At 39.8% G+C, this 16,166-nt stretch overlaps 1 protein-coding gene across 13 annotated transcripts in view; it reads left to right on the top strand.

Moving 5' to 3' along the window:
• Positions 1-14,810, top strand: part of ELAVL4 (ELAV like RNA binding protein 4) — an 82,721-nt gene extending 67,911 nt beyond the window's left edge. For 9 of the 13 annotated variants that reach the window (XM_064665274.1, XM_064665281.1, XM_064665277.1 and 6 more), the window contains 4 exons: positions 4,804-4,957; positions 5,346-5,571; positions 6,959-6,997; positions 11,311-14,810. In XM_064665274.1, the coding sequence (XP_064521344.1) occupies positions 4,804-4,957; positions 5,346-5,571; positions 6,959-6,997; positions 11,311-11,659 (768 nt within the window). In that variant the 3' untranslated portion in view covers positions 11,660-14,810. The remainder of the gene's footprint in view (positions 1-4,803; positions 4,958-5,345; positions 5,572-6,958; positions 6,998-11,310) is intronic. The other 4 variants (XM_064665275.1, XM_064665279.1, XM_064665285.1 and 1 more) reach the window with 2 other exon arrangements.
• The last annotated feature ends 1,356 nt before the right edge of the window (positions 14,811-16,166 follow it).

Below are 16,166 nucleotides of genomic sequence, written 5' to 3'. Positions count from 1 at the left end.
AAAGCCTCAACTAAGTTTACTCTGGTTTTGCTCTTTAGGAGCCTCTGTCTGCGTAACCATTTGGACTTGGTAGTGCTTATTAACAAACCCTCTTCCACCTTTGTGTCCATAATGATGCTGCTGCTTGAAGGACCTTTCAGTGCTGCATTTGAAGGTTCAGCTTTGGCTCTGCTCCTTTGAGCAGGCACCAGTCTTTACCTCTTAATTTTGTGCACCTTCTCTTAATCGCAATCTCTGTTTTAACTGCTTCAGTTTGACCAATCAGTCCTTTTCATTCCACTGAGCCAGAGCAATTATTTCTCTTAGCCTTGCTCTTGATACAGCGAGAGTACTTCTAGGTTATTATCAATGGATGTCTTTCCTGAACTGATGGGGTAGACCATTGTACCTGCAATCATAATTAATCCTGGTAAAATGGCATTGAATTGCTCAACAGTAAAGTGCATCGTCACTGCCCTGCATCCGCCAGCCAAGGGCTTAGGGAAGAGAAAGGACAAAGCAGTGCAAGCGTCGGATGTGAAAGTATTCCAGCCTCTGGACCAGAGGGCTTTTGGGTGTGCTTGTTCTGACAAAGTTACGTAGCTTTCGCAGGAGAGTTTCTCAAATCTGGTTTTGCACAAAATTAGGACACGAGTGAGGGTCTGGAAGTGGCTGTGGGGAAATGTGTCTTTCTGCCATAGCCTGTTTACTTGCGTGAAGCAGATTTTACTTCTGTATGTGCATGAAACAAGTGAGATTGTGCTTATTTACATGTGTGAAACTCTCCGAGCAGTTATGTTAAAGCGCTTCCAGTGTGTACCAGTGGGATAAGGGGCAGCAAGTGAGGAAAGAGTTGTCCCCATTCTACATTGGACCTCAGGCAGAAGAAAGCCAAGTGACTCACCTCAAAACTCACACAAGAAATCCTGTATCTCGGGCCGTGTCACGGAAAGACACCAAGCAAAGTCTCAGAATTAAGGTCCCTGAGAAGCCCGGTATCTTTGAATGTTATTCAGATTTTCTTGGAAGCTGCCCAAGGAGTCGTTTAACAACAACTGCACCTTACCTGCTTGTGGCCAAAGAGGTGTCCCAGGGATTGCAGGTACCACGAGCAGGTGGTTTGGTGGCCTGTGGGTGCCTGTGCTGCCATGATTCAAGGCTCCTGGTTAGTCTCATGTTCCCCAGGTGATTGATGGCAGAGCCAGACACACATCTCCAGAGATGTTTTGTTGATGCAAAACATCCACACAGGTTGGTGTTTGCAAGACGGGAGCTGCTTGGTTGCTGCTTAGATGTTGTGTCCAGGGCAGGGTGGCTCTGCTGGCAGAGTACATCGTTCCAGAAAGGACAGCGTGCTTCCCCTTTGGAGCAGACTGGAGTTAAATTTTGCAAGGAGGCATCTAGAAATGGACTTGATGTTGGAGACATCCAGGATTAGCATGTGAGCTGAAGGCTTCTCCCGTGGTGAGCAGCAGTGAAGTGGTTAAATGTCTGTGTTTCAGTGGCTGCTGTTACATGTTCTGTAGGACAAATGGGATGCGTTCATGCCTCTGGGTGCCTTTGCTGTGGGCTCTGGCTTGGAAAGGCCAGACAGCTTCAATTTACGTTCTGAGGAGTCTCGAGGTTAGAAATTCTTCAAAAAGTTTTCTGTGTGGGAAAGTGGTAGGAAATCAATAGGGAAGATAATTACTTGAACTTGGAGATATTTTCTGTGCAACTGAACAAAAATGTGCTTTACCATGGAAGATATGAAATGCTGGACCTTCTGACACTGCAGTAGTGTTTTGAGACAGTGGTGCAGACTCTGGAGATGGCTGTTTGTACTGAAGAGAAGCCCTTACACAGGCTAATGCTCAATGTCAGATGAGAAATGTCCTAGTAAATGTTTTTCACAGTTAGTATATATGTATTTATAGAAACTAACATCTGAGGCCAGCAAGCTGTAAAACGAATTGTACAATATTTTATTATCTTCCTTGCAAATTTTACCACAGAACTCCTAAATGATCTTATGCAGTGAAATACAACACCGTCCTTCGACCTTCAACCGTCACACAAGCGGACAAACATTTTAATGCTGAGAAATGCTTGGGTCAAACACTAGTTTGGTGTTCTCCAACTCATTATTTGAATTCTTTGTGGTGGCTAGGCTTCCATATTCTTTTCCACACGCTGTTTCATTACAGGGTGCTAACACTGCCGTGAGCGAGCAAAAAAAAAAAAAAGAAATCATTCTTAAGTGTGAATATAAAGAATTAATGCAGTATCCTCACACAGTGCTTTGCAGTTTTCAGTGATAAAATGGGAACTGGTTTTCGCTCCCATTTTAACTTGCGCAGCATAAGGAGCTTCTGGTGTGATGGAGGGTCAGGGTGGGCGATTTCTTCCTTTGATAGCTCACACATGGGAAGACATCCCGTCCTCAGCACTAACTGAATAATAGCTTGAAAGCAGGATGGCACACTCTAACCGATCGATTTGTCATTGGCTGACCTGAGAGGGAAGATGAAAAAGATTCAAAAGCAGATAAATAATTGACATTACTAGCCTTGAGTCCATTCAGCTCACAACCTTTTCTCCTTGATATTAAAGACGGCTGAGTTGCTTTTGGCAGCTTCTTTCTTTGGCTCAGGCTCCCCTGCAGCCTGAATGTTTGATTGCGGGAGGAAATAAAAACTAGACCTGAGCAGCGATAGGTGTTCACATGGGGGGCTTGGGAGTGCAGGTAGCCTCTCCTTCCCCTGCCTGTCTGCAAGGCCCATGAGAGTAGAAGTATATATATATGTATATAAAATGTCAGGCACTTATGCTCTGGGAAGTGGTGGTTTTTTTACATATCCCAACACTTTTCATCCTCGCTGTAATGTGGCATTTGGTTAATGAATGTGCCAGAGTGAGAAACCCAAAGGAAACCCCTGGCTGTTTTCCCAGGAACTTTAATAATTTTGCTGTTCTCAGTTTTGAGGAATAGGTAAGGTCCCTACCCCTGCTCCAGGGAGGCTCTTATGTATTTTTTAAACTGTTATTCCTAAAGTAGGTTAAACTGTAGGTATCTGAACTCTTACAGTACCCTCTCAAGGTAAGGCATTTACAGAGTGGGGAGGGAGAGTCTGCTTTTCCAAATGCCCCAACATGGGATATAAGTGAGAAACAACCAACAGGAGATCACTGAACCGAGCTGTAGGCATGGTTGTCCCTGGTGTTCCCAAAGACCTGGCTTGAGCTTTGTTACGTAAAAACCAAGCAGTGCTGTGTGTGTTCTGGTCCTGGCATGTCAAAGGGCTGTTCAGGAACAGCAATTAAGTGATGGAAATGCTGCACCCCATCAGGAGCTCATGGGCTGTGAGGTCCTGAATCGCTGAGGCACAAAATAGTTTCCACCTCAATATCCTTCTTCCTTTCAGCACTGAAGGTTTCTCTGTTCCTTATGTCTACTTGTGCCTTTGTGCTGTGTGCCTGCCTGAGCTTGCCTCTCTTGATGCAAATGTTTTATTGAACCTCTTTTTCATATTTCTTTCCCTAAATTTTTCCACCTCCTCTCTCTAGCCTTCTCTGTAAATGTTAGATTTAAAAGGTTATGTACAAACATGTAAGTTATAAAGAAATCACCAAAAAAACCCCTTAAAATCTAGAATCTTTGGAGTTTGTCTGCTATTATGCAGAGGAGATTGTGGAAGCAAATATTAGTCATTAACATAATTTTCTGTGTTGAGTCAACATCTATTTTTAGGTGTGGAGCACATAAAGACAACTCTTTGACACATAAAACACATAGACATCCATTTGACATGATCTGTGTTCAGGGTGAGCCTCAGGAACGGGGAAGACAATTGCTGAATGTGTTGTATTCATGATGGGAACCCCCCTTCTTCCTTCCAAGACACATTTTAAGACATAATGCAGGAGTGTACTGATCTGTTTATATTGAAAGAAATCAAAATGAAGTGCAGAATACTCAGGTTTGGTTCCAGTGCTGTTTGAGATGTGCTGCAAAGCAATTCATGATCTGTGCTGAATACCTGCCATTAGACTTCATCCAGGAAGTGTTTTTATGATGTTAAATGTGTGTATTCTAAATGTATATATTATTTTAAAAGTGCAGAAGGCTTTTTATGCACATATTATAATTATAAATCTGATTCATAGGTAGAAGAGCAGTTAAGAGTCTTGATTTAGTAATTTTCCAGCAGCATACATGCAGTGCCACAGCTAGGTTTTCTTGTTTGCTTGGTTATAATATTTTATGGTCTGATTCTGGGCTTATAGTACAAGGGAACTTCTCATGATAAATTGCAGATACGACAATGAGTGTCAGTATACAGCTCCCTGAGCAGATGTTCATTTAGTCTAATTTCACCAGTACTTTACTGTTCATCCAGAACAGATCTTGCCAGCTCAGGATGCAAACACAAAGAGAGAGAGCACAAAAGATCACTCTGCAAATAACCTGATCTGTTTCAGACACTTGGAGGGGAAAAAGAAAAACATTGCTGGATCTTCAGAGTTCGAGGTTGGCTCCAGCAAATCATCCATACACCCACACCAGTGGGGGTAAATTTACAAAGCCCTGTGTGGGAAGTTGCACATTTATCTACCTCTGAACAATAGTTATTTTATGATTGCACTTAGAGAACCCCTGTGTCTGTTTTTAAGGTCTCTGTAGTTCTTCCTTTGTTCTTCCAGCCTCTCCTGGCTTTGTTGGTTTTGCAGAGCAGGTAATGTCTGAACTCAGGGGTTGTGGCTTGTGAAGGAACAGGAAATTATCTGTCTAAAATGCAGAGGGTGGCTCTAGCTCACTAACACAACTTTTCCTTCTCTCCATAGGTGTCATATGCCCGTCCAAGTTCAGCATCCATCAGAGATGCAAACTTGTATGTCAGCGGCCTTCCGAAAACCATGACCCAGAAAGAATTAGAGCAGTTATTCTCACAATATGGGCGCATCATCACCTCACGGATTCTGGTTGATCAAGTCACAGGTTAAAAGATAACTTTTCTTGATATGTGCACGTTTTTCTGGGAATGGCAAAATTGTAAATGCTTGCTTGCTGCTGGGTTTTAGGACAGTATTCCTTTAGTGTAAAATGCAGTACCCAGTTCTTTACAAACATAACCGGGGGTATACAGTTGCTGCCTCTTTAATGAGGGAATCTCATAGTGCAGAACATTTTTACTTAAAGTCATTGTTAAATGTGATAGGGGTGACTTTGGAGATTACAGATTAGGAAGAGGATTTTTCTTTACAGGACTTTCCTTAACTTGGAAACTGTGTATTCTGTGAAGTCAAAACCACCATTCAGTTTGTGTGTTACCGGGATGAGGCTGTTCCTGCAAATACTCATCTCTTCACATGTTTTTACTTCCCAGGGGTTTCTCGAGGTGTGGGATTTATCCGTTTTGATAAGAGAATAGAGGCAGAAGAAGCCATAAAGGGACTAAATGGCCAGAAGCCTAGTGGTGCTACAGAACCAATTACTGTGAAGTTTGCCAATAACCCCAGCCAGAAAACAAGCCAGGCACTCCTTTCACAGCTGTATCAGTCTCCCAACAGACGCTACCCTGGACCACTTCACCACCAGGCTCAGAGATTCAGGTAATTACCTGGAAAAGAACTGAAGTTCTACCAGCGACGACAATGTGGGGCAGGTGCTGTGCAGGAAAATGTGCTTTAGTTGCGTAGGCTGACCTGATTTTCTTTGTAAAATTAAATATTCTTTCCTGGAGAATGAGGAGGAAAAACTGCTGACAGCAGTAGTCATGTTGTATTTACTAAAACAGCTGAAGTACTGTACAATCAGATCTCATGAAGGCTCCCAGAAAAATGGAGGACAGAATAGAGTTACACGGATAATCAAATGAGCAGTGACTATCCTGTTCTTTCTCTCGTTTTTGGTAATGCTTTTATTTTCTGCTGTATTACTACAGTTTTGATGCAGCTTAGACTTTGATGTTAATGACAGTGGATTGGTAGCAGGAAAAAAGCTGAGTCTGTTCCAGTCAGAAGCAGTATCATTAAATTTATTAGCCTGAGATATCTGCTCTTAGTATAAAGAGACCTTGTATTAGTCTTTGGTGTGATTCTTCAGATGCTTTTGGGGATGTTTTACGCTTTGCATCCGGAATATACTGTTTCCATCTGATGCATAAGCCAGAGTTAGCAATACATGATGTTCCCATTACTTTTATACTTAATAGTTTTCAGGCAACCTAGCTTTCAAATAAAAAGAAAACTTGAACATATTTGCATAACTGAGTTGCACACTGGCTTTAGAGAATTATTCAAAAGTAATTTTAGTTTGTCAGTGATGAAAAGTGCTAATGAATTAAAGATCATAAAAAGTCAGTCATTGGATACATTAAATTTACGCTTGTTTTTGTGTCTTTGGCACGCAGCTGTGTCCATTGAGGTTATCACTGAATCATTCCATGGATAGAAGGACTTTATTGTGCTGCCATGGAAAGCAGATGATTATATTCTGCAAAATTTGGTGGTCATTTAGATTGACATATCATGAAGGATTAATACTAAATATATATAATAAAAAGGGGACAGCGTATTATGTAAAAGCAATTAGAGTTAAGAATTTTTCCAGTTCCAGCAATTTTGGACTCAACATTTTATTTCCAAGTTAACTGTAAATATAAGGTAAGCAGTTGAATTACTTGCAAAAATTTCATACTAATACTGTTTAAAAAAAAAGACAAACCCTAAGGGGATTTTTTTTTTTTTTTTAAAACTGGAGATTAAGTTTTTCTCTAAGACGGTAGACAAGTTAAAAAAGGCTTTTAAATGCTGTGGTGGAAATTTAAGCACAACCTCAGACTTAACAAAGCAGGCCGGGAGTTGTTAGGCTCCTTAGATGTGTGGGAAACTTGTTGAACGTTTCTTCTTTGAAAATGGAACGCTATTAATAATAGTTCCATTGAGCGATCTTGCCATCTGTGAGACATTAACCCAAAGACCCTCCTTCTCTTTTCAGGCTGGACAATTTGCTTAATATGGCCTATGGCGTAAAGAGGTAATTAGAATTCCACAGATTGCCAGATGTCCGTGTTGGCACAGATTGGTGCTACAATTTATTTTTTTTTTAATTCACTAACTTTATTTTTTTTATTCCTTCTTTTCTTCCACCAGCATGTCAAATTCTTTTTAAGTTTGGACTTCAGTTGGTTTTGTTACTTTAAAGGCCTCACGCCCAAGTTCTGTGGGGCTTTTCAACCTTTTTTTTATTTTTTATTTACAGGTGGGCTTCTCAAATGGTTTAGGTGCAACAGCTACAAGCATTCAAACTGCAGTTGCTTTGCTAAATGATGCTTTTTCCAGAATCAAAACTATTGAGTTTTTAACAAATCTCTGATCTGATAATTGAAAACTTAAGTCAAAACCAGAATTAGGCTGCTGTTGTCTCAATCTCACAGTCAAGAGCACCTTTGTCCCGCATCTGGCATCATGTTTGACTTGAAAACACAGCTGTGTTGCACCTCAATCAGCCCGAAGTTTCTTTTGTTACAGGTTTAATACTTTGAATTTTTTTTTTCAGTCCTTGAAATTTTATTTTTTTTTGTTTAAAATAGCTGTGTGTTTGTACGTGCACGCATGTGTGAAAGCTCGGCTGATTTGTGAACATTTATGCTGTTTCATGAGTATGTTTGATCTGATAGCTAAAACGAGTTGTGTTGTTAGTGTTTCTTCTAATGGCACAAATCAACGCGAGCGACCCTTACAGCAAAATCAAGGTGTAGTCTTATTCCTGATGTTACCATAAGATGTCCAGCAATCCCCCACAATTAAGATGAGAAAATACTACTTAATCACCTGAAATGGTCTACTCACCACACTTGAAAATTATTTGAGCTTTTATTTGAAGCTCATCCTGTAAAAAAGGTATGGTAAGTATATCTTTACACTAGCTAGTAGTAGACAGCAACGTGGGTTTTAGCTCCTGCCACGGTAGCCATTGTACAGATCTCAAAGCTTGAGAGCACTTACAAAAGCAACAGTCAAAACAGAGCACCACTGCTGGTGTTCATTTGTGCATTTGTTACATCTGCAGTATCCTTAGTGGGGATGGGGATAAGGTGAGTCAGAACTTACCACCTGATTTTATCACACATCGCTTCTCCTGTGTTCTCCCATCTCCTTTGTTCCTTGATACTTTGTCAAAAGCATGGTATAACTCTTGGCCTCGGGTGTCTGTCAGGTATAAGTCGTATCAGAAGGATGGGTTTGTTCTGGGAGGTTTCCCTGGGTTTTTGCTGCTGCTGCTTCCCTGGAATTGCACTGGCAATGGCATTTTGCACTGATGTGTGGTGCAGGACAAACAGGGCTTAGACTGAACCAGTGAGGGTTTGCATTTTGATTTCATGTGACTGCAGAGGGAAAAAGCAAGTTACCTGCCTTCATAGGTTGTGTATCTGCTTTCTTAACATTCAGTCTGCAGTGTTAGTCTGAAATCACAGCAGTGCTTAAGTCATTCTGTAGGCATCTTAAATTAGTTCTTATCTCCTCTCAGCAAACCTTGGCAACTTGTACTTGCACTAGCAAACCCTGAATTTATAGGTCTGGGATCACAAAAAGTACCGTATTGATAATTTCTGAAACAGGAGATTGACCCTTTCTTTCCCTGTGCTAACTGAGTGGTACTGATGGAAAATGAGATGTGCTGATGTGGAAAAAAGGTTTTATTGAGGCTAATTTCAGATCGCTTGCTAGTAGCAAAGCTACTTATGCAATAGGTGATCTTGTATTTGTGTCAATACACTTGCACCAGTTTTGTGCGTGTTTTGTTGGCTTTACAGCAGCTGCTGTGCTCATGGTACGTAAATAGTTGAAAGCTGCATAGCTCCTGAAGGTTTCCAGGGAAAAGCTGCTGTCCATGAACTATAGGAAACTTTAACCCTTTACATCAGTGCAGCATTTCTTAAAAATGCAAAACCTTATAACATACTGTGACATGCAGAGCTTTGCGTTGTACAGATTTAACAACACCCTTACTTACAGGCTAGTGCATCCCTTAGTGTTGTACTTGGTGTTAAATTTAAACCTTTCAGAAAAGCAGCATTTGCTGGCTTAGGTATGTTCCTGGCACAGTCGGCACTGGCCAGCAATGGGCCTAAAGTCCCATCTTCCAAATCTCAAAATGAGTTGAAGCTGTTGGCTTGTACAATCCCTGGCTGCCTTATTTATGGTCCCACCTGCGGTGGAAGGAGCAGCATGCGCTGGCCTTGTCCAGCCATCTTTCCATGCTGAACCATTATGATAATGTTACTGGTTTCAGTATGTGGGAGAGAAACTGAAAGATGTTGAGATGAGGATTTGCAAAAGTGAAGTTGAGTTGGAAAATTGCCACATATTTTTAATAAACTGTCTGCAAACCTTCCCGAGGATCGGATGCTGTGAGCATTTGTGAACTGCTCATTTACAGCGTAGCTACACCCCAGTGATGATCCTCAGCTTAAGACACTTGGAATATATATCTTTTTTTCTGCTAAATATACATAGAAAGTGCCATCAGGAGTTAACAGAACGGTGAGCAGCCATCAAGTGTGTAGTTTCTTTTATGGTTATTTAATATACACTGCATAATATCATGCAGATTGCTAAATGTGTGTGGAAATTATTACAAGTATAAAAAGTTTTGGAGAGCACAAGAGCTCACTCAGCAACAGAGTCCCTCCTTTCCCTCCTCCTGCTCCCTCAGTCATCACTCAGAAAATCCTTAGGAATTATTATTCTGTTCTGGTATTAAAACTCGTCATGTTGAAGGTACATGTGAAACTGGGTTTTTATTAAGACGTTTCCTCTGTGCAGTTGTTATTTTAAAACATATCCCAAAGTGTAGCTTCAGAAAGCATGTCATTTTTTTTTCACAGTGATGAAAGGAAAATTATGTTGATCCTGAGGGCTGATACTGCTTAACATCTTCATTAATAACCTGAGTCATGGGCTGCGATGCACCCTCCTCGCATTAGCGGGTGACACTAAATTGGTGAGGGAGCAGGGGCAGTCACTGTGCTCCTGGCCACAGCTGCCACTGGGGAGACCTTGAAAAGCTGGAGGAATGTGGTGGAAATTGGGAAAGGCAAATGTAGAGTTTAGCCCCTGACTGCTGCCTTCAGCTGCCTACAAGGGCCATTAGAAAGAAGACAAGGCCGAGCTTTTCTTGGAGGTCAACTATGAGAGGACAGGAGTCAGCAGTGACAAGTTGCAGCAGGGGAAATTCAGCTTGAGGATAAGGGAAAATCATTCCCAGTGGGGATGGAGCCCTGGAGCAGGGGCTGCAGGAGCAGAGTTCCTGTCTGTGGAGACTTGCTAAACTTCCCTCTGCAGAGCCATGAGTAGGAGACCTCATTTGAGAGGTTTGCCTCACTTGGAGCAGGAGGCTGATCAGATGATCTCCATGGATCCTGCCCAGCCTTTGTTATTCCGTAAAGGTTCCCTGTTCCTAAACAATACCACCTGGCTTTAGCTGCTCAATTTGGATGTTCAAGTTGAAGAACATGAGTCCCAAAGGACAATGAGGGAGGAAAGTTAGGGTGCTGTATTGCATTCTAGGAGCTTGTCAGTCCACACTGACTATTTTGAAGAACTCAAGAGCTTGTTACGGACACGAAGCCTCGCATTGTGAAGGTATCAGTTGATCTGCTCATTAATTGTATTTATGTTCTACTTACTCTACAATTGCTGCATAAACCTTCTGCAATAAAAATTGCTGCCTATGTGGCCAGCTTTAGGACTTTTTTATTACCTGGATTTTTTCCCAGTGTATGTCAATTATGGACCATGTTAGGAGGAGAAACAAATTCTGCCACTTAGAGACGTCTCTCTAATAGTATTTTTAGCTGAAGAGGCTACTGTTATAGCTGAATCCTGACAAAGGCATTTCATATTAATCTTTAAAAATAGGTCTTGAAGTTTGCTTGGGGTTTTTCACTGCAAACTGGTAGGAGGTAAAGCATTAAATCTCCCTTGTCCTGAAACTTATTTAGGTGACGGAAATAAGCGGCAAATTCCTACAGGCCTTTTTAAATGAACTCTTGTTTATCGCAGCATGTGCAGGCCCTCTTTGACTCAGATTGTCCTTAAGCATTTCTTTTATGAGGACTTTGTACACATCTAAGCAGGGCTTATCCTTGGAGGGAGATGCATTTATGCCCGGATTTGGTGTGTTTGTTCAGTACAGCTTCCCTCCACTTCAGTAGGAGTTAGAGAGCAAGAGTGGCTCTGTGGTCATCTTCCAGGGACAGGATCCAGAACCTTCATTAACATCAGCTTATTTATTTTAAAGTCTTGGACCCGTATAGCTCGTGCTAAGAGATATATTTAGAATAGACCCCTCTTTTTGCTCGGTAGGTTTTCTCCGATCACAATTGATGGTATGACGAGCCTTGTCGGAATGAATATCCCTGGTCACACTGGGACTGGATGGTGCATCTTCGTCTACAACTTGTCTCCCGACTCAGATGAGAGCGTGCTGTGGCAGTTGTTTGGTCCCTTTGGAGCAGTCAATAATGTCAAGGTGATCCGTGATTTCAACACCAACAAGTGCAAGGGATTTGGCTTTGTCACCATGACCAACTACGACGAAGCTGCCATGGCGATTGCCAGCCTTAATGGATACCGTTTAGGAGACAGAGTATTGCAAGTTTCCTTTAAAACCAATAAAACCCACAAATCCTGAATTTCATATCCTTACTTACTAAAATATATATATATAAATATATATACGAACAAAACAAAACAAAAAAAAAAACTCTTCAAGGCTTATATTCAACCATGGACTTTATAAGCCAGTGTTGCCTAAGTATTAAAACATTGGATATCCTGTGAGGAACAGGAAAGGATTTTATAATGCTTAGAAAAAAAAAAAAAACCTTTGATGCATTGAATGTTCTTTCATAGCTGTCGTTGTTGAATATAATATACATAGATAACAATGTGCAGGGATTTTTACCCGGCCAGCTAGTTTTACTACCTTCCTTGAAGGTGGGTCTTTTTAAGATGACCATTCACTCATTTGAAAAAATAATAAAACAAAAAACAATTTTTACGAACTAATGGGATTAAAAGCGAGAAAAAAAGATTTTTGTTTTCTTTTCAGTTTTTTCAAAACATTGATTGAATCAGATTGGTAAACCCCCCACGCAAATTAAAGAGGAACAATAAAAATTGCAAAAAAGAAGAACATAATTTTGCAACTTTTTTTATTTTTCCTTTTTTCTTTTGTATCATGTGAACTAAACAGTCTTCTGTTAGGGAATGGGGTAACGGGGGATACCTGATGACATAACAATTTAAATAACATTAACAATGTTGCCAAAGAGGTGGTCTCTTTGCTGAAAATGGGTTTCAAGAAAAATCTATTTTTATAAAATATAAAGAATTTTTACAAGAGAATCTGGATTTGAGAAAAAATATTTTGACTGGCTAATTTAGGGGAAATTGACAACTTTGTCATGTTCATACTGCACTGGTAACTTTTTAGAGATCAAGATGTGTGTTTTAAACTGGATTAGTAGATTGTTTTTTGAAGGATGGGCTACAAACAGATGATCTTCGTATCTTTTCATAGCATGTAATAAAAATATTAAATACAGTACGGGAGAGTGTTCTTCCCAGGCACGCAGTTACCCACAGTCAAAACCCAAAAGCAAGGAGATGAGTTGCAAGACGGTTTTTCTTTAAGTCATCAGTATGGGATATCAGCAGAACAAAAGTTAAAAAAATTAATTTTTTGATCAAAAACTTCCTTGGTTTGAGCAGTAGGTGCTACAAAATTATTTACATATCTTAGTATCATAGTTAAATGTAATGTGTTTAGAAAAAAATACATTTGCTTTAAATTTGTTAAGAATTTTCAAATTCACTTTATAGCCCAAGCTAATATAATTGGGCTGTGTTGGCACATTTGGAACACTGTTTATGTTGCTTGAAACACTTATTTATTTAATTGCCGATGTGATGCATATGGCCAAAATCAAATATAGCTAGTTTGGCTAGTCTACTTATTTGTTTACTTAAACTATGGGAAGAAGCATATTATTGTGTCATTTTGTTGTGTGTGTATGTGTATATATAATATAAATATATATATATATAAAGTTATTTTTTCTTTTGGTTAATTTATTATAAGTTGTAACACTTTGCTAGTTTTGTTTGTATATGTCTTAAAATGTTTTCTTATGATACTTAAGTGACAGAGGTATCAAGGTAACTTGTGTAGAAATATTGTTTGATATATTGTCATGTTTGTTGTGAATATTTTTTCTTACTGCACAGTAGAAAAGAAAACAACTGGGTCTTTATTTTAATGTAATTCAGATTGGGGAAAACAGAGCTAAGGGAACAAAATGACTGAGGGGGTGCTCTCCCATGTCCAGTGCACTGATCATTTTAGTATGTTTGTGCTTTGTACGGTTATATATTTAAAACAAAAAAGGGTCATGCTCTTCCCTGAGTACTAGAAACAGTTACTCGCTATGCATAATCTAGTTGATAGTTAAATTTGCTATTGCTTTTCTTGTCTTGTTATATAAAATCTTTTCAATACAAGTTTAGTCTTAATGGTAATAAAACGTTATGGTTATTTATAACTTGTGCTTATTTTGTGCATTTTTTCCATGCTATACCCACTAACTGCATGTAGACTAAGTATTGTTTTTTCACACTGAAGAGGCAAACTTTTGTAGTAGACAAATAACTAAAAAGCAAAGGCTGCATCATAATTTTATCAGTTTTTTACTTTAACAATGTTAGATTTTAGTTTAAAGGAACACTCATTCAATGTTCAGGGAAACCTTTATACATCATCTGCTATGAATGAGCGCAGTTTGCTGGGAAAGTTTTGATGCATTTGCTAAGCATTAGTGGGGAAGGCATGTCAGAATCTTTTCTCTACGATGTGTTTTACTATCTGAATAATAATAATAATTTAAAAAATCTTTCTTAGGACCAGGCAGTTGTATACTTTAGTTATAATGAATGACTTCATGTTAACCTTGCTAGTTTAGATCATTTCTGAGGGAAAGTATTGTAAATGTTTTTTTCATAACCTTGTTGTGTTTGAATTATTTGTACTTTAATTGTCCAGACAATAAATGAAAGTGTGTAGAATGGCTATGGACTTTCCACCTTTTTAACCGTGTTCAGATGTTTTAGTATTCCCAGCCACACCTCAGACGAGGTAGATGTTAGTCTCTGATGCCAGAAGCAAGGTCTTCAAGAGAGAAATGTACTAGTCAAACCAGATTGAGCATATTCACTATTTGTTTTTCCTTCTGAAGGCTAGAAAGAATCGGCCATTTAATTTGAGATGTCGAACACCAAATACCAAGCTGTAACTTTCGTTTATTTGAATGTGGAAGATGCTGAAGGGTTTCTACTATATACAGTATTTTTACACAATGAAAATATTAACTCAGTCAATATCAACACTTTAAAACGTAGCAAGCAAATTTCAGTGATAAGTTTTTAAGCCATCATTTAGTTTGACTTTTCTATGAATATGCTATGAATGTCATGCAATATGAAAGTGTACATATTGTCTGATGTACAACAGTATATATGATCACATTCCAAATTTGATTCTTTTCACCATGTGTTATAACTAGAGTTGATACTTCTTTCAGTTGACTTGTTTGAATCTCATTAATACAAATATTCACTTCATGTTTATGTTCTGTAACATTCACTAATTGAGAATATGTACCTTGTAAAAGTACTGCAGCATTGAATTTCGTAACTGAGATTAGGAAACTATCAGAGGGCTGGATGGACTGTGTGGTTCTTCAGCTCCTTCACCTATTAATAAACTCGTGTTTTTGTGAGATTAAGTTACCATGTTGGTTATAATAATTACTTTCAGGCCACAGAGTGAGTTTATTCTTAAATTTACAGCTTGCTTAATTCATCCTTAAATCCACCTGACCACTCCATAGTAAAATGCAGAAGCGATTTATTTGCTCTGTTTAAAGACTTGACTGTAAAAAAACATCCTTCCATCTACCTATATATGTATATACACCCATTTTGATGATATACATATATCCATACACTTCACAACATAGTGTAACCTGCACCAGCCCATTTTAAAAAACCTGCACTTTCCATTTAAGAAAGAACAATAGTAAATAGTGTTGGTTACAAAATAACACTATAGCATTTGTTAGGGTTGCCATCTAATTTTTGTGCAATTCTTTCTTCTGTCCACTTTACACTGTCGGAAAAGTAGTGAGACAAAAAATCAACAGTACAGTCTAGATGTTCTTAAGACAATGCAGCTGTACTATGGGCATGTTGCAGTTGACTTCAGAGAGGAGGCCAGTTTTGATGCAGATTATTTTCCTGCTTGCAGTTAAAGGTTGTCTGCTGGTCTTCACATCCCGTTCACGTTGGGTACCTGTTTCTCCATTCTGTACAGCTCACATTGGTGAGCTTGTATGAGCTCTATCTCAGCTCCCATACACGAGTAACGGGAGAAAGGGACTCTGCCACATTTAAGCATCTGGGATGGAGAGTTCAGTCCCCCTTTTGAGAGTATCACAAATATACACTGGATAGAAGCGGTCACAGACAGGCCTGTGGTTCCCTATGCTGATCCTGTGGGAGCATTTTTAGAAAGTCTTACTGAAACACAATTTCTGCCCAGCTGGGATCAGAACCGCATTTCACTAACACTCATTCAAAGTAATCAAGTTTTATATTTCTTTCTTGAAAGGGTAATCACTCTTCCTGCAATTAGTGAGCCTGCTGCATCAATGGAAAATCACCTGGGGGAGGGTGTTTTAAGTGCATTCACTTTATGTTCCACTTCAGCTTACCTTGGACACAGAGCTGGGCTGGGAATGCAGGGAAAGGGGAGCGTGTGTTGGAACTGATGGCTGGCAGATTGAAGACAGCAGTGAGCTACCCTTAAGTTCACGGTGGGGGCAGTCAGCTTTCCTAGTGAACCGAACCTGTAGCAGCCACGCACACACGTACTCTGGTGCTGCTAATGGTTTCCATTGGGAGGGGTGGGCAGGGGGGCCTGGATGCACTGCATCAGGCAGAGGCTGCTGCCTGGGCACTTGGGTCAGCCTCAGGATGAAGGGGAAAAGGCACATCCAGAGGTGTCCCAGGAAGTCTTCATCACCAGAAGCCAGGCAAGGCTGTTAACATGCACATCCCACTTACATGACTACAGATAGATG

Source organism: Pseudopipra pipra, chromosome 9 (genome assembly GCF_036250125.1).
Source record: "Pseudopipra pipra isolate bDixPip1 chromosome 9, bDixPip1.hap1, whole genome shotgun sequence".
NCBI lineage: Eukaryota > Metazoa > Chordata > Aves > Passeriformes > Pipridae > Pseudopipra > Pseudopipra pipra.
This window is presented reverse-complemented; position numbering and strand designations above follow the sequence as displayed.